At 31.1% G+C, this 24,752-nt stretch overlaps 2 protein-coding genes across 11 annotated transcripts; both read right to left on the bottom strand.

Moving 5' to 3' along the window:
- Window positions 1-16,318: 16,318 nt before the first annotated feature.
- LOC131004217 (heavy metal-associated isoprenylated plant protein 45-like) lies at window positions 16,319-17,245 on the bottom strand. Its single transcript, XM_057930849.1, has 3 exons — window positions 17,139-17,245; window positions 17,003-17,078; window positions 16,319-16,904 (listed from the first exon to the last, which is right to left on the bottom strand). The coding sequence occupies exons 1-3, from the start codon at window positions 17,187-17,189 to the stop codon at window positions 16,585-16,587; spliced, it is 447 nt and encodes a 148-aa protein (XP_057786832.1). The 5' UTR covers window positions 17,190-17,245; the 3' UTR covers window positions 16,319-16,584.
- Window positions 17,246-17,846: 601 nt separating this feature from the next.
- Window positions 17,847-20,629, bottom strand: LOC131004163 (protein PLANT CADMIUM RESISTANCE 10-like). Of its 10 annotated transcripts, none has more exons than XM_057930794.1 (5): window positions 20,444-20,629; window positions 20,009-20,114; window positions 19,241-19,473; window positions 18,546-18,772; window positions 17,847-18,119 (listed from the first exon to the last, which is right to left on the bottom strand). In XM_057930794.1, the coding sequence occupies exons 3-5, from the start codon at window positions 19,413-19,415 to the stop codon at window positions 17,958-17,960; spliced, it is 564 nt and encodes a 187-aa protein (XP_057786777.1). In that variant the 5' UTR covers window positions 19,416-19,473; window positions 20,009-20,114; window positions 20,444-20,629; the 3' UTR covers window positions 17,847-17,957. The 10 variants fall into 10 exon arrangements, with proteins under 10 accessions (XP_057786777.1, XP_057786791.1, XP_057786781.1 ...); XM_057930808.1 differs by having other exon boundaries at window positions 20,009-20,129; window positions 20,444-20,559; XM_057930798.1 differs by having other exon boundaries at window positions 20,009-20,229; window positions 20,444-20,524.
- Between the last annotated feature and the right edge of the window lie 4,123 nt (window positions 20,630-24,752).

Raw genomic sequence — 24,752 nt, 5'->3', positions numbered from 1 at the left:
TTTTTTTTTCTTTTTTTCTTTTTTAATTTTCTAAATATTATATTATACAATTAGTTTTCTTTTTCTCTATCTCGATCACGGTTTTTGAGAAGGAAAAACAGAATCTGTTCGTCTCTTTTCTCAAACTCTTTTTAGAAAAGATTTTTTCTTTTGAAACGAGGAAAATTTTATTCAAACGATTCAAAAAGAGAAGGCATCCGTTGTTTGTTTAAAACTGCTGCATTATTGTTTTAGCTTTTTGAGCACACAATTAGGCCCCTCCTTTTCCTAATTACTTTTGTCCTAAATATCACTGATGTCTTTAATCCTCTACTATTGTGTGATGTCTTTAATCCTCTACCTATTACTGTTTATCATATTCAATGCATCCATCACGTTTGGTTTATTAATTTTTCAAAAGAATAAATTTAAATGAATGTAAAGGTTCAGTTTTTCTCTATTGTTTTTAGAAAAGTTATAATCCCGCGCCGTTTGTTTACCTAACTCGATACTTTCAAATCTAAAGTTACTTCCTCCGTCGCACCTCCATATTTCATTTCACTTTTTCACACATATTAAAAAAATGTAATAAATGGAGTAATATTTAATTTTAAATAATACTTAAAAATATAAAATATATGTAATTATTTAATTTTACCCTTATTTATTCTATGTTTGACTATATTCAAATAAAATTAATTTAATAAAAAAAGAAATTTAATGCTAATTTAATTTAGAAAGTGGACTATATTGTGGGACATCTAAAAAATAAATAATGAACTATGAAGGTAGGACGAATGGAGTATTTAATTTAGATTAGTTAGATAATTGTGAATCTGTGATATCTAATTTTAGAATAGCCTAGATATATAAGGTACCCCGCACAGATGCACAAGAGAAATGTAACATCCTAATTAAAATTTAAGTAAATATTCGTGCGAAAAATTATGTTTATAAATAAATATTTAATGAAAAAATTATAAAGAAATTTTTATTTAAAATATTGTACTACTAATGACATAGTAATGCAAAAATATCATTTTCATAAAATAATTTATTCCATCATTCGATCTTCCACACACCTACAATCTTAAAAATCTGACAATGTTAAATATGAGATGAGCATACAAAGTATACTCAATATAAGACTTCATGCAACAATTATCCAAATTAATAAAATAATACTCCCTCTGTCCATCAAAAGTATAGCACTTTTGGTGGGCACATGTTCTAATAAAATTGGTGGTGATTTTTATGTGGTGGATAAAGGGTCCCATTATTTTTTGAAATGAGTGATTGGAATTGAATTGAGAGTGTTTTTTTTTAAATAAATGATATTTTCAATGATAAAAGATAAGGAAAAAGATGTGAGTCCATGTTCAGAGAAAGGAAAGTGTCGTACTTTTGGTGGACACCCAAAATGGCAAAAGTGTCATACTTTTTGTGAACAGAGAGAATAACACATATGATCATAATATTCATAACCTCAAATTGCACGGTGTCATACCAATGACTTTAATATCCTGCGCCCATTTAGCGGACCCCTGACAAACGACAATAGTTGCAATCCTAACCTCAAAATTAAATCACATTGTGGCATACCAAAGATTGTGACTTGTATACATTAGGAGTGTGTTTACATTTTATCGCTCTCTATATAGAGAGAGTGATGATCAGTTGAGAAAGCAAATATTTTTGTAAAATTGAAAAGGTGTGAACATATCAATAATTATGAATACAAGACACACTTATTTATTTATTTTCCTATCATAGGTAATTATATATATATATATATATATATATATATATATATATATATATCAATAATTATGAAAACAAGACACACTTATTTATTTTACTATCACAATATATAAATTATTTCGGACCATGACAAAAAAGTTCAACTTTAATAAAAATCGGTGATATATAAGCAAACAAGTTTAGCTCAAGTGGTAAAATTGAAGCACCAATTAAAATTATTAAATGTCTTTCAATAGATCATTTGTTTCAATAAATTTGACTTAAAAGCTTGTGTTAGATTGATGAGTTAAGATCTATATATCAATACGAACTCATATCTAAAATTAGTATATTTGTAATCTTACTGATGTTGGATTATGCTTTCTGTAGTTTAAAATTAGGTTGTCACATTTTTATCTATTTTATTAGTTGTGTAAACTACATAGGATTCTTTGATTTCGGCCGATCCCTTAGTCTAGTGGTAGTTTATGGCATTAGTGGAAATTACTAGAAATCGCTTGTCGCAGTCATTTTTAGAATCTGGTACTTGAATATTAGTAATTAATTACTTTTTGGTTCTTTTTTATTTTTAATCATGCTCTCTCTTGGTTTAGTCAATTATTTTCAACGAAATGTGTGCGCAATCTGATATTTTACTTCAATCAAAGTTTTATATTCTTTAAGCCGTATCTTACAGGCTTTTTTTTAACCTATATATATAAAATGTAAGCCACACTTAAAAAATAAGATGTGATCAATTCAAATCATGTGTTGGTGGAATGTTTAATTATCGGGCCAAAATTATTAGGTTCTCAAGCTATTTGGTTAAGGTTATTCGAGCAAGAAATTTTTATACATTTAAACGGTGTAGACTTTATTATATTAATATTAAAATTTAAAGTTCAAATTCCATCACTAACATATAAAATATGTTTTAATGTCATTTCATCACTGAAAATCAACTTAAATAAGTATTAATTAATAAATAAATTTTCAATGGTTATCTTTTTCTTAATGTCAAACTATTTAACATTGAATGTTGGAAAATGAAGACCAATGCATATTTCACAAGCATTTGAAAAAAAAAATTATATGTATTAACATTTAAAAATCAAGTAATGAATAAAAATTTGATCATAAAGGTCAACTTACTTGATTTCCAGGCTAAATATATTGGGCTCGTATTTTTTCAGATCAAACCTATATATCGAATTATCTGATTAGTCAATTACAAGTCATTTGGACTGAAAGTGTTCGACATAACCCCTTTTTTTTGTTTGATAGAGGGAGTATATTGTTGAATAATATGACACTTATTTAAAAATAGAGGGAGTATATTGTTGGACAATAAATTATACTGAAATTCATATAAGTTTTCAATTGTTGGGGTATATTTTGTTACTGGACAATAATAAGTTATAATGAGACTCATGTAACTTTTCAATAATAGTTTCATGTGCCTACTTAATTGTTAAAAATTAAATCGTATAGTATATATAGATTGAACTTCACTATAAATGAATGTGTGCATATCAACATATATTGATGAATAACAATGAATGAACAAATCGAGATATATATACGGGTCCAAGCACACATTTTATCTTCTAAACACGTAATAATGTTGCAAACACACCAACATCGATCAATTAATACAATCAAATTTAATAAATTAAAATGAAGCTATAAATCGCACACGCTTACACACACGTATGTACATAAATGGGTTTGTTGAGAGGAAATAAATGTAGTAGGAGAAAAGGCAAAATTATGACGCAGAAAAGAAAACTGTTATGGAAGATGATATCAAAATGAGAAGAGATGGTCACGAGGAAGACATTTGCGTATCTCTTTGCGTAACTGAATGAACAACTCATTTCTTGTTTGACTCTTCTTCTAATTAATATTTTTCAGAATATCAATAATCCTCTCTCTTTAAATCTTTTGGACCATTTCAATTGCGCTTCATTTTTCCACACTTATAATTTAAATCGTCTAAAATTTCATGCTTTAAATTAAAATAAAATTGATGGTGTAAATACATATAGACAGTTTAGAAGGATTTGGAGTAATTAATTGATGTTGCATTTTGCGAAACGGGAAAGAGATGTGATTTGTTTTTTGGGCAGGAAGGAAAGTGGTGGCTTTGTTTGGTTAGGTGAGAGTTGAGAGTGGTGCAGCAAAGCAAACAGTAGAAGGCGTTCATTGGTAATGCCACTTTGTTTTGTTTTCGTCCATCTCTGCAAACCGTTTTGGGCTCTCTCTCTCTCTCACTCATACACGTGGCTGCCTTTTGCGTGCCAAAACACACGTTTTACGACATCCATAATTTATGATTTTAGAACTTAGCAAAAAATACATTTTAATATCTAAATTATAGTTCTCATAATTATTTTACATTAAATTTAAGCCCCCACAAACTAGTTTAATAGAAAATATTTTGATGTATTTAATTTATTTTTTAAATAAAAATAAGATTTAATTATTTTATTGTATCTTCTACATTATACTTATTTTTTAAAAAAAAATTGTATTTTTTATTTTAATTTTAATTTTCATAAAAATAAAATAGTTACAAAAAAATAACTACAATGTAGATAATACGATAAAATAACTAAATCTTATTTTTATTTAAAAAATTTTATTTTTTTTTCTATTTAAGTAATTTGTGTAATTTATGGATGGTCACAATGTGGCTGTTTAACATCACTCATTATTTTATGATTTAGAAAAAAATATGAATTAAATACTCCCTCCTTCCCATTATAGAAAGTAATGGAATTCATAATTTTTTTGTGAAAAAAAGTGGTTTCATTTTTTGGATTTAGTCATTGTTAATAGGATTGACGAAAAAGAAAGTGAATCATTATTAATAAAATTAATGAAAAATTAAATTAAACTATTATTAATGAAACTGACTGATTTTTTTTTTTTTTTTAGAATTACAAATGGTTTCTATTACATAATCAAATAAGCAATCCATATGCAGACGAGACTTCTACACCACACAAAGATGAAAAATTATTTGCACGCAAGCGAGATCACTATCCGTACACAGACGTGATTGAACCCAAAACTTTTCAAAAAACAAAGTCTTTGAATTGTCTTAACAAATTTATTCGCATCAAAATAATATTATTTTAATGTAAAAAATTGTATTTAAAATCCACATCATTTGAATGTGATCCCTTTTTAATTTTAATTTAACTAAAAATGATGTGCTTGTAGTATATTAGTTATCAAGAATCGAACTTCAGGATGTAATTATTAAAATTTTGATATTGTGAGTATTTAATTATTTTAATAGATTTAATTAATGATCTTTTACAACATAGAGAATTAAGTGTCTCAATGTGTGTTTATTGGACTGATCTCGAATTTGAATTTACTAAGTTACAACTTACAGTTTTTAATATTTAAAATAAAATAAAAATTGATGTATCAACTTTTCAATTTGGCCAACGAGGTCTAATTTAAGTGGCAAAGTTGAGGCACTAAAAGACTCTCATTTGTAAGAGGTCTTGAGTTCAATATCGGCTGTATGCGGTGTAGTGATTTATTTAATTATATATATATATATATATATATATATATATAGAGAGAGAGAGAGAGAGAGAGAGAATTGGTGAGAAATATTATGCTATGTACTTTATATGAACACTGCTTACATTTAACCCTCGTTAATGTTGTCTTTTTTGTTTAAAGCATTTATTTTTGTTCTAATACTTCATAAATTATTATTGAGATCATTAATTTTATAAATTACATAAGAATCAAAATTCGACTTGTTCATACTCCCTTTAACTTTAAATTATTAATAAAAATAACAAATCAGACTTTGATTCTTATGTAATTTATAAAATTAATGATCTCAATAATAATTTATAAAAATATTATAAAAATAAATGTCTAAAATAAAAAAGACAACGCTAAATAATGGCTAAATATGAGCGATGCTCACATAAAATATGTAACGTAATATTTCTCCCTATATATATAATTCAAAAAAAAAAAGAAAAAAAAACTTTTCAACTTGGACCGAACCTCCTCAACAACGGCGAAAATATAAGCATTATAAACCGACGCACTAACGTCTCTAGATTACAAATATAAGTACACTTCACACTGAACTAACATAAGACAAAAATGCAAATAGAATAGAGGTCCTTGCAATTTGATTTCCAATTACTGATAAAATTGTTTCTTTGTCAAATTAACAAATAAATTAACTACACCATCTCTACAAAGGAGACGCATCCAACGCTGAAAGGCAAAAGGCTTGAAATTATTAATGCCGTTTAAGAGTAAGCAAAGTTTTACTATTGTAATATATTATTCCTTCCGTTCCAGTGTAAGTGGCTCAAAAAATTTAAACACAAAAATTAAAGAAAATTATAAATTAATTAAAAATGATAGGACCTACACTTTTTTAATGATTAAACTTTTTCATTTATGGAAACAAGCCACTTATAATGGAACGACTCAAAATAAAATATTGGCCACTTTTAGTGGAACAAAAGAGAGTATTAATTTGTTCAAATTCTACGAGTGCGAGTTATATTTTTATTTAGGGGTATTGGTCTGTAAATACTCGAACTTTTCTCGTTTTTTGGTTTTGCACTTCAACTTTAAAATCTGCCTATAAATACCTAAACTTTGTATTCTTTCTGATTTTGCACTCGACGAATTTTTACCCTTAAATCGTTGACGACATGATAGCTAGATTGACATCCCAAATCATACAATTACATGTTCAAGATCCCACATTGACAATAAAATTATCTGCTTTATTATGCACTCATTTTTGGCTGATAATTGAGGGTGTTGGGACGCACTGTTGAGCATGCTCTGTGCATATTTGTATATTTTATACTTGCTCAATGACTTTGTTTGCGTTCTTATTCTTGTGTAGGGCGTCGTGGTGTTTTTGGCGTTTTGCGAAGTTTTTGTTGATATGTCTTTGGATCTCCCGCTTCATAGAGTTGTACCGGGGGTCGGGGGAGGGGGGGCAATACCCCCTTGCCTGGGGTCCGGGGGGGCGGAGTCGCCCCCGGCCCAATGTTTTGGATGCATTTTGGAAGAAAGCAGCAGCCACCGCCGCCTCAGCGCCGTTGTGTCGCCCGCCGTGCCCATGCTGCGAAGGGCATAGACGGCGCTGCCGCCCGCGTGAAAATCTGGCAGTTATGGGATTGAGTATTTAAACCCTTTTTCTAGGGTTTTGAAGGAGACTCGGTTTTCCACAACCTCCACCTGCATTTTACTCTTTTCCCCTTGTGTTTAGATAGGTAGAAACGCATTCAGAAACATTGGGATTTCATTGGATCGCATCGGATTGTCGTTCAAGTTGAACTATTGTAAGAATTCTTCAATTAGTTAATTGTCTCGTATGCTTCTTGATTGTTACTTTTGCTGCTTAAAGTTTGATGTTGAATTGATGCTTTTGATAGTCTCGTCGCCTAGTTAACGTAGTTAGCGTATTGTTTGATTAGTGCTCTCTGTGAATTTGGATGCCTGTTTTTTTGTCTCGCCTAGGTAATTATTGCTTTATGATTGTGGATTTAATCATTGCTTTTTTAGATTGTTAGCGTAGAACCCTAGTTCTATATGCTTTCTTTGCTTGGTTTTTATCTATCGCCTAGATAAATTTATCTGCTTTATTTTAATTACGTATTAGTTAATCGGCGAGAGTGTGTCAGACCCAAACTTTTGATTAGAGTGTTTAGGTTTATTTCTTGTTTTCTGTGCGTAGTATGATCAAAGTCATGTTTAGCCTTCCTTAAGAGATTACTTGAGTTAGCTTATCACACGAGGACGACCTCGTACGATTGCGAGTCAATTCCTTAGGTGTCTTGGGTTGAGTCAATGCACTTCAAACTTTTCTCTCAATTCAATTGTCATGTCAACAACATTTGAGGATAAAAATTCGTCGGGTGCAAAATCAGAGAATAATATAAAATTCAGGTATTTATAGGCTTATTCAAAATTTGGGGTGCAAAATTAGAAAATGAAAAAAGTTCGAGTATTTATAAGTCAATACCCCTTTTATTTATTTAGTTATTTAATTTAATTGTTGATTTGTGAATAGCTTGATTAATTAATTGTAATATACTCCCTCCGTCCCAATAATCTTGTCCCACTTTCCTTTTTGGGTTGTCCGAATAATCTTGTCTCATTTCCTTTTTTGGCAAATTTTAGATACTAATTAATTCTTTCTTTTGGAGGTCAAATACTAATTAGTTCTAATTAAACCTATCGGTGCCCCCCTCCCCCAAACAATTAAACCCACCCCCCAGCAAACAATTCCCCCCTTCCCCCATCGTTCATCCCGCCTCCCCCTTCCCCCATCGTTTCTCCGGCGCTACACCCGACGTTCCTCCGGCGCCACCTCCCCTTCCTTCCCCCATCGTTCTTCCGGCGCCGCACCCATTGTTCCTCTGGCGCCACCTCCCCTTCCTTCCCCCATCGTTTCTCCGGCGCAGCCTCCTTCCCCATCGTTCCTCCGGCGTCGTCTCCTTCCCCATCCTTCCTCCGGCGCCGCACCCGTTTGCACAGATCTAAGCCTCTCCTCTGTAAATCCACCTTCTCTCTTCTCTGTTTTTTTCTCTCTCCAGAATTTAGGGCTCGCCTAATACATCTGAGGACGAAGATCTGTGAATTGAGGCTATTTGCACAGATCTAGGGCGGATGTATTGGTGGACGACCCACTTCCTTACCTTTTTCTAATATAAGGAATTGGAAGAGACATCTGTGAATTGAGGCTATTTGCACCGATTGGGGCTCTCAGCCGAGGAGGAGAAGAGAAGAGAGAGAAGGAGGTGCCGGTCCTCCACTGCCCGCAGCGACGGCGATTCACTGGAGGAGGAGCTAGGGCACGAAATTGTGAGTGAGTTTTGAGCCTTGCGTCTTCTTCACACGAATTGGGAGATAGGAAGATAATCTCGCCGGCCCTCAGCAGTGCCGAGGCCGAGAAGACCGGCGACTCGCCGGAGTTCCAGTGTGATGCGGCGGCTCTGGTAATTCGCGTGGTGATGGATTGAGAACTGAATTTGTTTTGTTTTCGTTGAGTTCGGCATTGGTTGTTGCATTTTCTGTTCTTGATTACAGAAGATGATGAAAAATTTGCAGAATGAATTGTTGAAATTTGTTGAGGAGGATGAAGATTTTGTTGAAATTTGCAGAATTTTGTTGTATTTTCTGTTCTTGCAGATTTTGTTGAAATTTGTTGTAAAGATTTTGTTGAAATTTGCAGATTTTTTGTTGTTTAATTTACTGAATTCAGTTTTGCTAATTTTACAAGAATGATTAGGCCATATTTACTTTTTCTTAAACATGTGGGGCCTTACACTTTACCACACTAATTCAACACTCCTTAGTCTCCGTGCCCAAAAGAAATGGGACATGATTATTGGGACGGAGGGAGTAGTACTTAGTTTCATAATACGATTAGCGTGTCTTTATCTAAAAACAAACATTATAATTAAATTAAATTTTACAATATTCTCTTGAAGATGAATAGTTAAGAATTAACTTGATCTCTATATGACTATGTTGGGCGTAATAAGTTAAATAAATATCAGAAAACGAAACTATTTGATTTCAAACAAAACTTAGACCAGAATATATTCGGATATGATTATTTATTATTAATTCGAATAATCATATATATAGGGTTAGGTTCCATAGAAAATTATTGGAGAATAATCAATAAATCTATAAATTTTACGAACATATCAACATAACTAATGAACAGACGTATTTAGTAAATATAATGAAAATCTTGCCCTCGTCAGGATTAGAACCCAGACCAAAATACTTGTTCATACGGTATATTGATTTGTTCATCGAAATTATAGACTTGTTTGCTATTTTTTCAAGCATTCTACATTCTCTAAATATTTAGCATTCTTCAAGAAAGAACCACTAAATGAACGGATAACCATTTTCAGTCATTCGATTATCAAGATCTACGATGGATGCATCATCTTGTTGGATGAATGCAGATCCTGGGTTCGAATCCTGAAGGGAGCAACGTTTTTTATTTTTTTGAGTGTATTAATTTTAACAGCGAATGCATTATTTTTTACGGTGGATACATTAGATTTGATGGTTCTCACGTTCTCACAAATAATGTAGTTCTCTCTAGAACCACACCCTATATATGCAAACGAACCACTTGCATAGACTAGTGGTTAACTTTGGTTATTGTATTATGAATTTTATTACAAGAATATAAAGTTTAATAAGATCGAGACTAATATTTCTATTATATCCTGTATTTTTTAGGGGTATTATATCCTCTAATTAAGAGTACTAAGATGTGACTTTTCAGATTTAGGAAAAAGACATTATTGCAGTCTTTGCTGTAAAAAAAGAACGAAGCAAGAGAGAAATGGAATCAACACAAAATTATACTACTATTTCACAAAATTTTAACCTTTCTTCATTTTAATTCTTCAAAATTTTCAGCGTGCCTACTTTATTAGAAATAATTAAAAATGAAGATCATTACCGAACATAATCTAAAAGGATGATAATATTGTTGATAAAATATCGATTATTTCAAGAGGGGGAATGAGAAAAAAAATAAATTAAATGTTAGGTATTAGTCATGAATGTTTCTTGAATCTTTTTAAGAATTTTAATTTGATTCTTTGTTGTAAATCTCGTATTAAACAAAACAAAATATGTCAGTCTTTGTTCTTCTTGTTCTCATCAGATCCCTAATTGCATTTCCAAGAACTGAAACCGACCAATAATTTAATCAAAACTAAGCTTTTCAGTCTCAAATGTGTACAAAATTAGGTTTTGAAATCTTAACAAAAGGTGATGTACATTTCCCTAAATCCAAACACGAGGCTTAACTCGAAGCACTGTGATTATCCACACAACTTAACATTAATTAGTAAATACTTAATTAAATACTATCTTACTAATTTTTGGTCGTTACGGAACTAATACCCTTGTCCTATTGTTTAACGACATTACAATAATCCTCGAATTTCAATAATGCTGCCTAATTATTCCATCGCCGTAACCTTATATACTATTTCATGACATAAACTAGGTTTCACTATGCCTAAACTGTTGTCATTATCATGTTAGTTATTCCAAGTTGGGAATAAAATAACTATTGATTAAATTCCCTAGATGTGGAATAAAAGTACTTGTCAATACACCGACTACTTTTTTCTTGCATCTATGTGTATTAAAAATTATTATGTATAATACCAAAGATTATTTTAATTGAAAATTGAAAGGGACTCATTGAAAATCTTGTGTGTGTTAATTTCTCAATATGGGAAAATGAATTCCTCATTGCATGTGCATTAAGAGAAAAATAAATTAAATTTTTTTCTCTATTTTGTTTCTTTTTCTTTATTTTTGGGCTTTAAAAAATAAACATTAAAAATAAGGGTGTAAAATATATGTCATATACGTTAGTCTTGTTTAATTAGAAGATTAACTAGAAATGATCGTGTCCCCAATGGGATACCAAGCGGTGCGATCTCCTGTGTGTGAACAGTGAGGTCTCGGGTTTAAACCTCACTGCTTCTCTTCTCCAACTCCCTCAAGTAAAAAAAAAAAAACTAGAAATTATCGTATACCCTGACATTTAGAAAAAAAAAGATTTATTCATAATAGGACATTGTATTATTTCAATTGTGTTCGTGTGTGAACACACCCTATACCTATATATGCTTTCTTTTCCTTTTAAAATATTTTACTTCTCATAAGTTCCAATCCAAGTTCCAAAGACCTTTGACACGACTTGGAATTGGCATCAAGCTCCATTTCACCAAAATAATTAAATCTGATATAACGAGGAACTTAGGATCTTCATTTCAATATATTTCATCATCCAACATCACAGACTAAAATTAGTTATGCAGAGAATATTCGATTATATTTTAATATTATTGATAAGAAAATATATTTGGCATAAGAAATAGAAGTTTTAATAATATTTAGAAATTTAACCGTAAATGAAATCGGATCAAATTGTATTTTTAATCTCAGTCATTGATCTTATTTAATCTAACGACTGAGATTGATTCGCGCCATGTTCAACGAGAATTTGTGTTGAACATGAACAGTCATCGAACCCCCCAACCCCCAAAAGTTCATGACATGTTCAACTGCTTCTCTATTTTTTTACTGATATGTTCACGACATGTTCAATGCTTCTTTATTCTCTACTTTTTTTGCTTCTTCATAAAAACTAACCCTATATATATATATATATAGGGGGCCGCTCCAATGAGACCCCCTAATTTTAGTGAGATCTAGGGCACGATCTGGTGCGTTTATTTTATCAATCCTATGGCTGATATTGTATCTGAAGGGTGATTTTTTTTTCGCAGGGTTCGAATCCTGGAGGGAGCAGAATATTTTAAATTTTGTTATTCATCAGTATATACTGCATTGTTCATCAGTATATACGGCCCTGTTCATCAGTATATATGTATTATTCATTACGAATTTTTTAAAATTTATTTTTCATCAGTATATACATCTTGTTCATTAGATATACGTTTTGTTCATTAGTATTATATGTCTTATTCATTGTCCTAGTGTTTCACGAAAAATATGGGGTCTCACTGGAGCGCGCCCCTATATATATATATATATATATATATATATATATATATATATATATAAATTAAAGGCAATCTGGTTTTTCTGATTATTTGAGAAGTGAAATAAATTAATACGGAAGTATCTTTTAGAAAATTTATTCTGTACCTTTTTTTTCGTGTTCAATTGCACAATAAATGTAATGTATACTAATTACTAAACATACTTGACCACATTAAAGGTTAGTGAATAATTCATCAAACATCGTTATGATAATTAGGAACAAATATCGTAATTAAGCATTTAGCCATCTTGAAAGGGGAGGGAAAGTTTAGTGAAGATTCATGCACTCATTGAATTCTTTCTACGGAATTCATCAATATGTTTTCCTTGACTAAACTCTAAATGTCAATAATGTGACATTTTCTGACGGAAATTTTGGGAAGTCAAATAAATTAATATATATGCACACAAAATTGGCCGTAATTGTTTTGTCACATGTTCAATAACTTTAAAGCTAATTGACATAAAACAGAAATGTGGTCCGTAATTTTGAATTTTGCAACAAATTTCGGTGGTGAAAGTATAACAATGGCGCAGCAATGTTTGAAATTTAAGAAAGAAGCCCAGCAAGCAATCCCCAGTAATCATTATTCTTCTACTATTTTTTCCCCCATTCGGAGGTAAACTAAAAAGTATCATTAACAAAAGAAAAAAAAGTACTTATCCACAGGTTTGAGTGACGATATGATATATTACATGGTTTGCCTTAATTGATGATTTGATCTTATAGATGAAGTAATGATATACTCTCTCCCTCCGTCCCACGAATCTTGACACGTATTCCTTTTTGGGTCGTCCTACAAATATTGACACATTTTTTAAAATAGTACTAACAATTATTACTTCCTCTTTCTTACTTTATCACTTTATTACCTTCTCTCTCCAACTTTATCACCTTCCACTTCTATTTTATCACTTTTATACTTTATCACCTATATACTTAAAACATTAATCTACAACTCCTTAATTCCCGTACCGAAACCAAACGTGTCAAGATTCTTGGGACGGAGGGAGTAATAATTATGATTAGATCTCATTGATGGAGTGACAATATGATAATCTAACTATTATGATTTTGATCTTTAAAGAGGCGTTTACTTTGCATGATCGATTGAATATTTTTATTATTAATTATAGAATTTCTTCAATCTCAACCTTTCAATGAGATACGAAACAAACAAAACTAGCTTAAATGATATAAATAATTAAGGGTCTTGGCTTGGGATATTTCAAAATTTCAATTTATCAAAATAAATAAAAGGATTAGCTTAATTATTTTATCTATCGAAACTAATTCTTTAAAGTAAACACCTCCTGATAGTTAAGGATATTTTAAAAATAAAAAGGCAAAATAAAAGCAATTAAAGACGGAATTAATTGATTGAAATGAACCTTTTCTTTTAATTATATTTTATTTATTCCTCAGTAATTTTGCCTAGACCTGCGTGGGCTTAGCCCATGGATATGTTCACGGGAATGGATCCTCAACCGTGTATAAAAAAGACTAGGGCCTGCTGCGTACAAAACATAGCCAATATGTACATCTTTTTTATGTTTTTATGTTTTTTTTTTATTATTTCCTAAAAAAAATCTTTGATTCTCAATCTAATTATTTTATTCTATATATAAATAATGATATCATAATTAGAATTTATAAATAGAGTTTCTAATTTAACAATTGGATTTTGTAGTATTTTTTAGTATTAAAAAACAAGGTTAACTGCCTATAAATTATAAATTTTCATTAAATTAACTATGATTTTTCATACAAACTTCAAAGTTTGACGTGGTAATTATTGAACTATTTATTTAATTTAATTTTGCTAATAATTAGGATGTCGACCAAAGTTATTGCTGATATAATTAGCCGAATCATTTACGTCATTTCCACCAATTGATTGCTACACGATAACGATTATGTCACGTTAATTATTCGGCTAATTATACAAACAGTAAATTTGGTGAAGTTGGTTTGTAAAATTGGAAATTGATGAATATTTATTAACCCTTTAAAAAAAATAATACTAAATGTTAAACAAAAAGAAAGAAGAATAAAATAAACAAATTGTTCCATACACCTGCGTTTGACGCACAGTTGACTACATTTTGTGCACAACATGCTGATTGCTGTGTTTTTTCTAAAACTTCAGTGGATCATTCCCTATTTTGGACTAACTTACTAAACTGAATGGGTATGAGCTTGAATTGTGACTACCTTAGCCCAGCCCATCTGAGGCTCCAAATTATATCCTTCACAAATTACAAAGCTTCTTTTTATTTTTATTTTTTTTCAAGGGGTCTTAGGAAATCAAATTAAGTGAATTCTTAGGCTCGTTTATTGACAAGAAAATTAATAAAAGTAACTGGGAATATAATTCATGAAAAAGTAATTTTAGAAAAAAAAAATAATAATCTTTGTAGATTTCTTATCATTTGTATGGAAAGCCATCAGAATTATGTACTGATTAATTCTATATAATCGACTAAGGGATGTAATAATTAAATTGTAACTCTCCTAATCACTTTTTTAGTGTCTACAGTGTAATAAGATACAAGAAATATCTATAAATTAATAAACTCTCTAAAATTAATTTATTTTCTTCAATCCTTCCTTGGACTAGTCAGAAAATCATTATGCATAAAAGTGATTGCACAAAAATGTAGTACTTATTTTCTTCAAACATTTTGCTATCTATATAGCATAAGGAGGCAGTTGCAACGATGCATCTCTCTCTCTCTCTGTCTCTCCCTTCAGTTGCATCAGTTGCAACAATGGATCTCTCTCTCACACACACATATTCTCATCATGAGGGCACCGTGTTGCTCAAGGAGATACCATTCTGCTCCTTTAGTGGGATCATCACAATCGTTTTCTTTTTGCCAAAAATTTGTATAGATATACAGCTCATTCGTCCTAGTTAGATTCAATTGTAGTTTATCAATATCAATTATGTGGTCGTTTGGTTCAAGTAGAGGAATGGAATCAAATAAGGAGTGAAATGGTAACAATAATCATTACTTTTATTGATTGTTTGGTTTAACAATGGAAATGAACAATTAGTAAGGGATACTCTTTCTTTTGTTTCTCCTCTATTTTGAGAGGTAACAAATTGGGTGATTGGGTTGCCCTCAATCAAGTAAGGGTAATGATTAACTCATTATCCAAACGAAACAACAAGTAATGGATTCAAATAATTGAATCTCTTCCAACCTCTAAAAACACCCAGCCAAAATACAATTGGGATTTAACTACAACGGATGCATTCAAGTGTGTCTTTTCTTTCTAAAACAGATGCATTATAGGGTGTATGTTTTCTTTTCATTTTTCAAGATTTCATGAGTTTCAAGATTTAACTAAGCAGATACTGTATTCGAGTGTTGTGTTGGAACAATTTGATTTGTTGGATGATTTCCAAGTCCAAGATAAGGCATTGCTGTTTGATGAACAAAATTGCACTTAAATGTGTCTCAGCCTCACCTAATCTTTCTTTTATGCTTCACTTATAGGAACCTAGTTTATTTGGTTGATTGCATTTTATTTTTTACTTTGTTATCGTCTTTTCACAAATTTCCCAGTAATCTGGTCTATGCTTTTAGGTGATGCCCATTAATATTACTGCAGTTGAAAATTGCCTGGGCCTGGGTGGGCTTAGCCCATGGATATGGATCCTCACCCGTGTTAAAAATACAGTAGGGCCTGCCTTTATTTGCGTCTATACTCACCTGACTTTGGATTTACTCAATAAATTGAATGGGCATGAGAATGAATTGAGACTACCTTAGCCCAGCCTAATTGGGAATAATACTATGATTTATTGGAAAATGGTTCCCGGGAAAATGAATTTTACCGGATTCTTCATCACCTGTTTGGAAAACTGTCACGATTCTAAATTTTACATTCATTAATTCAATATAATCGACTAAATGGATGTGATAATTGAATTCTAATCGACATGTATAAAAAACACCAGTTACCACTTTTCTAATATCAACAATTAATATAATAGAATACACACTAAATTAACATATTCTCTAAAATAAAGATTTTCTTCCGTCGTTACTTGGGGTAGTTTCGAAAATCATTATGCATAAAATTGTACAAAAACGTAGTCATTATTGTGAATGAACCATAGGTAGCTATCGTGTAGCTCACACCTATACATTAGCGAAATAGTGAAGACATGTATATTTATTTATGATAGGGAATTGAAGTATAAGGTGTCACGGTCACATAATGGAGCAGGCATGCACGTTGTCATCGCTAAAACGATAGGTAATGTGATGATCGATAGTGGAGTAGGGAAGTTGGGGGAAGTAGCCATGGCTGGCTTCATTGTAGCCATGCATCAAGTAGTTGTATGAAGAGGTGAAGGTGGATTCATCCAAATAGGTAGCAGCATAGGGCTGATATTCTGAGTCATAAGGAAATGCCCAAAACTCAGCTTTTCTCCCAATTCTCCTCACCACTTTCAAAACCTTTCTCTTATCCACATATCCACTTACTGTCACTTTCTGCTTCTCCATGTCTATATCCAAGCTATCCACACCTACATCATCATCATCATCATCACTTCCCATAATATATAGCTAGCTCCATATAACGTAACAACAAATTAATTTAACTTGTAGCTAGCTAGAGTCTTGCCATGCAGCTTCGAGATTGCTTTTCTTATCCTTTTCTCACAACCTTCGCAGTCCATGTGAACCCGAAGCTCCACGACCTATACATATAAATTTAAATAAAGAAAAAATGTAAATGATGTACGTATATGGATACTTACGGACATAGCATTTGATAGAGGAGCATTCAGCTTGAAACACCCACCAAACATTTTGCTAGCTACTAGTATCAATTTATTTGTACAGTTGATAATTAAAGAGGAATATCAACAATATATACAAATCGAAAGGAATATAAATCCCTTGCTGCAAATATACCAAACAACTTGGCATCACCATTTTCATGGAATGGAATCCAACAAATATACGTATGCATAGCCCTCGTTTCCTCGCAGCTTCGCACACAAGCTTTACGGCTACAATATTCTTTGAAGATCTTCTTATCTATACATCTATTGCACGTTTAATTTATATTAGGGTTATTCTCGGTTTTCTATTGGAGCATTAGTCATCTATCCGTATCACTAGATAATAAGAAAATACTATATTTGAAGGAGAAATGTCGTGTGGCAATTAAATGTATTTTCTCTTATCTTCTCCCATGACATTCTGAAATTCATTATATTCGGGAAACACAATCTTGGTCATAATGAAATAGAATACGAAATTAAAATATAATGGCAATGTTTTAGATATTTGTTGCAGATCGAAGAAGGAATTCTTGGATAAGCATCAAGTTGTGGAATATGCCCTTTGATGATCCTACATACAATAATAGGACACCGGAATTTATACTCTCTGCAAAAATGAAAGCAACTGCAGCTTCATCTGCAGCCTTCCTCATGTAAGGAGAGAAGGGGAAAAGAGGCTGAAAACTCTAAATTAACATATCATAAATAGAAGTAGAATTATGAAGAGAAGACAGAAGCATTCATACAACGAATAGAAACAATACAAGGTGTATGTGGGAGGAGAAGGCCTCATTTTGCTGAAGCTGGTTCCATTTTTTGTACAGGAGGCGCCGCCACTTCCACCGTGTTGGAGTTCAGGTCTTGGGATCTTTCGCGGATCTCTCTGTATTCTTGACACATGGCACATAAATGACAGAAGAAATGTGTCACAAAGTCTCCACATGGTGCTTCCTGCATCCCAAAAATATGCTCACATGTAGTTACTTGGACATAAAAAACCAGAATTTCTGTTATACAAAAAAGTGGAGAACAGAAGCAATACAGCAAATCTACGAGTATAAAACTAGAACCCATAACAAGGCACACAAGACCCTACATATAGTCTCTGCTTTAATTATTGAACAAAAATTGATTATTACTGGTCGTGATGCAGCATAATATCACCTCTTAATGCCAGATGTCTATGCAACATAGTCAAATGAAGGGCATTTAGAACCAATGGAGGGAAAACATAAACAAGAAGCTCAAGGGCGAATGATTCCCTCGATCCCATTGAAACAATCTCTTTCATCACTATCAATGGCCAAGCTTTGTGGTCTAAGTGAGTGAATATGAACGCCAAACGAGCATGAATAGACGAACAGAATGAAGATATACCTCCAAATTGTAGCTTTCCCTTAAAGTCCTCCTGTAGCCACACGCATAACAGGCAACAAAGCAACCCGGGGCACCCAACATAACGCCTTCAGTCATCACACAGCATATGGTATTCACAACAGCCCATAATACAAAATGCATCGTACAGGATCCTATCAGAGTTCCAGAACCCAAAGACTCTGCATTTCTCCCGAAAAGATAGCACGGGCAAAGAAGACCAACACAACCTGTCAGATAAATAATATTTTTACAGCAGTTAGTTGACCAAAACAGATTTCAGACAAACAATTCTCAGTGAACCACTCAGAGTGAATGCATCATTAACCATTCAGATCATATGCAGATCTTTTTCTTTCATGAACAGAAATCTTAGACAGACCAGTCCCGTGTAGCACTAAATCATGAGCAAATTACGTCACACAAGGAAACAATGATTTCTTTAATGAGCGAGCACACTGAGTTAGCTCAATGCGCTGCAACGCTCAATATCTGGTCTAGACATTGAAAATAGTAAATCACTCATGAAAACATTTTCTTCCACACAATCTCCTATAAATGATCCTTTCACCGCATGCATATCATACTAATTTATAATTTGCAAGGCATGATCCAACATTCCAGCACTATCAAAAAGCACCTTTCATTCACTTTTTTGCTTCTGATAAATCAAGATCACAAGGCAGAAAGTAGCATACAGCTCTGCATATCATCGAAACAAGCACAGATTCCCGAAGACCACTGCCCTGGAACGTTATTGTTGTGCTGTGGTCTAGGATCAACATCTGTAGGAGGAGCTACTGCATCTGCTTCTGCATCTGACTGCCCGAGGGGAATGTAACGTGGTGGAACATATGTGTTCTGGCCCACCATATTACTTGAAGACAAGAGAACTCACACCTCTGTCCTGTTCAAGAGCTTGAGCAGCAATCTGCATCAAGCATTCAGAAGAGAGTCAAATAAAACTAATATTCTGTAAATGTTCTGCGTAAGAATTGCATTCTGTTTTTTCTCATCATAACAAAACTGTGTTTAACTCACTGCTCACAACCGAATTTTTCAAAACAGACATCTTCCACAAATTATGCATACAGTTTCTTCCACAACTCACAAGACCACCCAAAATGCACAGAATTAGTACCATTATCACCCCTATTATGAACACAGCATACAAATTTAGGCATATGGATGCAAATGAAAAACCCATTCACAAATCAAAGCAACCGATCTACTGTCAACCCCAAAGTCAAAATAAAATTCCGAGACAATTTCTTAAAAATCTTTTACCCTAAAATCATTTCACCCTAAAAGTTCCAATTAAACTCGAACATACAGATATTATTATGTCCCAATTGCAATGCAAAAACTTTTTTTTGGCTTTTGTTTTTTTAGGGAATGAAAACCCAAATTAAATCCCTGTCCAAATAAATGGAACAATATTTAGTCAAATTCTGATAAAATCGTACCTCAGTCAGATATTTACAAAAGCTTCTCTTACGAATTCTAAAGGAGTATCATCCGTAAATAAGCTAATAAAAAAATGTAGGAGCGGCCAAGCGGGATCACGAACAGCTGCAAAACTTTCATCTAATAAGAAAGTCGCAATATTATCACAAGGGTAAAAAAAAAAGTAAAAGCAGAAATAAAAGGATATGGCTTTAATTTCCAGAAAGCATACAGCATCCACCTAAACCGAAATTCGAATACCAAACTAAGTGCAACTTTCCAGAAATGAAGTTTCCAGTGAGAATTCAAGATCAAATTTTGAAATTTGCCAAGAGCGGAACTGAAATTTGGGAATCCGTTATCCGGAAAGAGACATATACTAAAAAAAGGTAAAATGCGTACACATTGTTGAATCAGATAATGAGAATCACTGGAAGTTGAGAACGAGTGCGCACCTGAGAACTGCAGAGAAAATAGAAATTGTCGACAATTTTCTAATTTGAGGAAGGAGATTATAATAAATGTTTGTCGTCTGAAATAGAAGCCGTGAGATTGCTTAAATTTATTTTATTTAAGCCCAGAATTAAAGATCGCGTGACGACTTTCTGTAAGCGTTATATTTTTAAGCAAAGTTCATACATAATCCAAATTTCCGAAATTAAATTTCTTTACATTTAAAACTGCGTAAATAATCTAATAAGTTATTCCCCTAAGAAAAATCTAATAATTTATCGATTTCGTTATTTACTAATTGAAGTTTTACAGAGAGGACTGAAATTCTAACGCCTAAATGCAGTATTTCATTAATTAAAGAGCTTAAATGTTCAATTAAATACACCTTGATGAAACATGGGAATAAATTATGAAATTTTAAATCACATATATAATCTAAATGACAAAAAATTAAAATAAATATCGGATTGTATTTTTTAAGGCCAGAAATGCATAGCATAACATGTTATTATATTTTTTTTGCACCAAATAATATTCATTGATAATAAATAAATAAATAAAACACTAAGAGTAGTAATAATAGAAGTAAATAAATAATATATTTTGATCGTGAGAAGCGAGAGAAAAAATTGAATCGCTTGAGAGTCGAACAAAATTGTTGTAGTATTAAGAGAGAGAGCGTGTGTTTACAAGATACGGGTGCATGAGTATTTATAGATTACATGTTGGGGGTAAAATAGTAATTTCATCTCTAGAAACATGCTCCCCGCGTGGTCAGGGGCATAGTAGTAATTTTTCCAGTAGGCGGGCGATTCCTCTGCTCTGGTGCGTAGGCAAATCATCCTTCTGTCTTTAGTGATTTCCCTGGCGAAGACTATTCATCTGGTGAAAGTCATTCCTCTGGCGAAGGTCATTCCTCTGGTGAAGGTCATTCCTCTGACCCTAATGATTCCTTTGTCCGCGTTCATTTCTCTTCTCCGCATATATTACTCCTCCTCACTAGCCATCATAAACAAAAATGTGATTCTATTCATAGCTCTCATTTTACTCATTACGGTTCAATTTTTAAAATATTATTAATAATTAATTAAAAAATTATTATTTTACTTCTGTTATATTGCCTTTAGATTATATTAAATTTTAAATTAATTCATCATTTCAATTTCTTTTTACTAATATTCCGTATTAATTCGTAGCCCCCATTTACCCCCGCCCTAAAGCCCCTCCGCCGCCAGCAATGACGTCGCCGGCCAGCAATGACGTCGCCGACCAATGATTGCTTACAAAAAAGTGTGTTTTTATTTGTAGAACAAAAAGACAAGTAAGGCGCTGCTGACTAGCGATGAGCGCCTATGAATGAAAAGGCGCATCAAGTTTATTGCCTTACGAAAACAATAAATCTATGCAGTCATATTGTGGTCACCTACAGGCCACAATTTAGTTTAATAGGAAAAATTTTAATTTGTTTAATTTATTTTTTTAAATAAAAATAGAATTTAGTTATTTTATTGTATTCTCTACATTATAGTTATTTTTTTGTAATTTTTTTTGGAACTTTTATTTTTAATTTATTTTTTAATAAAAATAAAAAGTTACAAAAAAAATTTTAAAAAATAACTACAATGTAAAAAATACAATAAAATAACTAAATATTATTTTTATTTAAAAAAATAAGTTAAATAAATTATTTTTTTTTTCTATTTAAGTGAACTGTGGGCGGCTACAATGTGATTATTTAGCATTACTTTTACGAAAATTTGAAACCAGAAATTAATTGTTCAAAGCTGCGATTGTGAGTGCCTATGAATGAAAATGTGCATCAAGTTTATTGTCTCATGAAGATTTGAAACCAGCAATTAATTGTTCGAAGCCGCAATCATTGACTGCAATCTAAAGTTTCACTTTTTTCCTTTTTTATTTTTCATTTATAATTTTTTTTCAATAATTACCATAATCAGTTTTCAATTTGGTGTTTTTTTTTGCATCGCGTCATAGCCAATATATTATTGCAAAGTTCTTGAATTAGTTGGAGTGTTTAACTTTTATGCGTAAATACGAGAAACAATAAATCTATGCAGTCACGTTGTGGCCACCCACACACTAGTATAATAAGAAAAATCTTGATTTATTTAATTTATTTTTTAAAATAAAAATAGGATTTAGTTATTTTACTATATTCTCTACATTGTACTTTTTTTTTTACATTTTTTATTTTTAATTTATTTTTTAATAAAAATAAAAAAGTTACCAAAAAATTACAAAAAAATAATTACAAAGTAGAGAATATTACAAACTAACTAAATCTTATTTTTATTTAAAAAAAATAAAAAAATAAATTATTTTTTATTTAGGTAAATTGTGGGTGGCCACAATGTGGCTGTTTAGCATTACTCTACGAAAAAACATGGCATACTTGTCTTTCTGTTCTGCAAATAGAAATATATACTTTTTTGTAAGCAATCGCTGGTCGGCAGAGCCATCGCTGATCGCCGGCGTCATTGCTGGCGGCGGAGGGGCTCTGGGATGGGGACAAATGGGGGCAACGAATTAATACGCAGTATTAGTAAAAAAGAAATTGAAGTGATGAAATAAAATAAAATTTAATATAATTTAGAGACTATACAACATAGGATAAAAAACTAAATTTTAATTAATTATTATTAATATTTGAAAAATGAGACTATAATGAGTAAAATGAGGGCTATAAATAGAATCACCCTAAATAAAATGAGCAAGCAAACTTGGTTAATTGATGAACAATAGAATCACCCTAAATAAAATGAGCAAACAAACTTTGTATTCGAGTCATCATAGGAGAAAATAAAATTTATTATTAATTTTATTTTTAAAATTAATCTGAATTACAATTTTATAGTTATAATAAAATTAAAAGTTTATTTGAAAATTATAATTTTATTTTATTTTATTTTTTTATCTTATTAGTTTATTTTATTTTTTTTAAAAAAATATGAAATTCGACTAATTATAAAATATTTAATATGAATATTAAATTAAAGATCATGATAAGGGCCTTAATTTTATATATATTATGTAAATATTTTGATTTAAAATGTAAGTGTTATATTTATTTAAACATGAAAATTTAAAATAAATTCTCTTATCATTTCTCATCCTTTTGAGAATAAATCTATATTTCAATTTTTTTAAACTTTTCTTGTATTTTTATTATTATGAATTATTCTTTATCTTTTTTCAATATTTAGCTCAAATATATTGAATTAAAATTATTATTTTTTTATATTTATAAATACGATAATTAAGTTGGTATCAATTTTATATAAATATAGAAATATAAAAATATTTTGTATGCATTGCACGTGGTGAAAATAATAGTAACAATAACAATAATAATAATAATAATAATAATAATAATAATAATAATAATAATAATAATAATAATAATAATAATAATAATAATAATAATAATAATAATAATAATAATAATAATAATGCTTTTATGTAGAACTATCGAAAACTACACATAAATATCGTTTTTTTTTTTTTGGTAGAAATCCCAAGGGGGTGAGGGGTTAGGCAGACCCCTAACTTAGATTCAGTTCTCAATTCTCATGTTGATAGTTAGTTTGTTTTGGTTTGGTTTTTGGTTCGTTTTTCTTCTGATGTTGTCTATCTTGACCTCTGATTGTAGTCACTTTTGTGCTACAAGTTTGTATGGGTTGATCCTGTCTGATTTCTTTTTTTTCTTCATGTGGTTTATGTTGGGCATCGTCACCTTTTGACAGCGTTATGTATAAGATACTGGTACACATAAATAATCGTTGATGTTAATTAATTTATAATTACATTCATTTCAAATTAAACTCCTCAATAGTATTATTATTATTATTTGAGAGCCAGTAGCTACTAGTAGTTTGAGGTTGATCTCCTTTTTTTTTTTGAGATATGGTTGATCTCTTTTTTTAATACATCTATATACATCTATAAAAGAGGAGTTTTTTCCCTCTCTTTTTCTCTCTCTTCTTCAACCAAAATTTTAACTATTTTTTTCTTTATACTTTTTTATATTGAATAGTTATTTTTTAAACGTCATCAAATTTGATCATGAAAAAATAATCAATATGCAGTATAGTATAAAAATCATCAAAAATGAATTTAAAATGAATAAGTTATGAAAAATTTAAATATTTTATTTGCTTTCTCTTTATTAAAAATATATAACTTTTTATTTATGTTTGTATATAAAATTACTATTTATTATGATGAATAATATATGCATAATGCAAATTTTCATTATCGAACAATTTTTAAATTTATATAATAACTATAATC

This window comes from Salvia miltiorrhiza, chromosome 1 (assembly GCF_028751815.1).
Source record: "Salvia miltiorrhiza cultivar Shanhuang (shh) chromosome 1, IMPLAD_Smil_shh, whole genome shotgun sequence".
NCBI lineage: Eukaryota > Viridiplantae > Streptophyta > Magnoliopsida > Lamiales > Lamiaceae > Salvia > Salvia miltiorrhiza.
Note: the sequence above shows the minus strand (reverse complement) of the source record. Positions and strands in the feature narration are given on the sequence as shown.

What these genes read in the sequence shown, in the direction of transcription:
- LOC131004217 (XM_057930849.1), bottom strand. Translation starts at nt 17,189, where the DNA reads ATGTTTGGTGGGTGTTTCAAGCTGAATGCTCCTCTATCAAATGCTATG. An exon ending in CTCTATCAAATGCTATGTCC is followed by an intron (nt 17,079 to 17,138) that starts GTAAGTATCCAT and finishes TTATATGTATAG; the next exon opens with GTCGTGGAGCTTCGGGTTCA. An exon ending in AGCAATCTCGAAGCTGCATG is followed by an intron (nt 16,905 to 17,002) that starts GCAAGACTCTAG and finishes ATGATGATGTAG; the next exon opens with GTGTGGATAGCTTGGATATA.
- LOC131004163 (XM_057930794.1), bottom strand. Translation starts at nt 19,415, where the DNA reads ATGGTGGGCCAGAACACATATGTTCCACCACGTTACATTCCCCTCGGG. An exon ending in TTTCGATGATATGCAGAGCT is followed by an intron (nt 18,773 to 19,240) that starts GTATGCTACTTT and finishes TTTATCTGACAG; the next exon opens with GTTGTGTTGGTCTTCTTTGC. An exon ending in GGGAAAGCTACAATTTGGAG is followed by an intron (nt 18,120 to 18,545) that starts GTATATCTTCAT and finishes TTTGGGATGCAG; the next exon opens with GAAGCACCATGTGGAGACTT.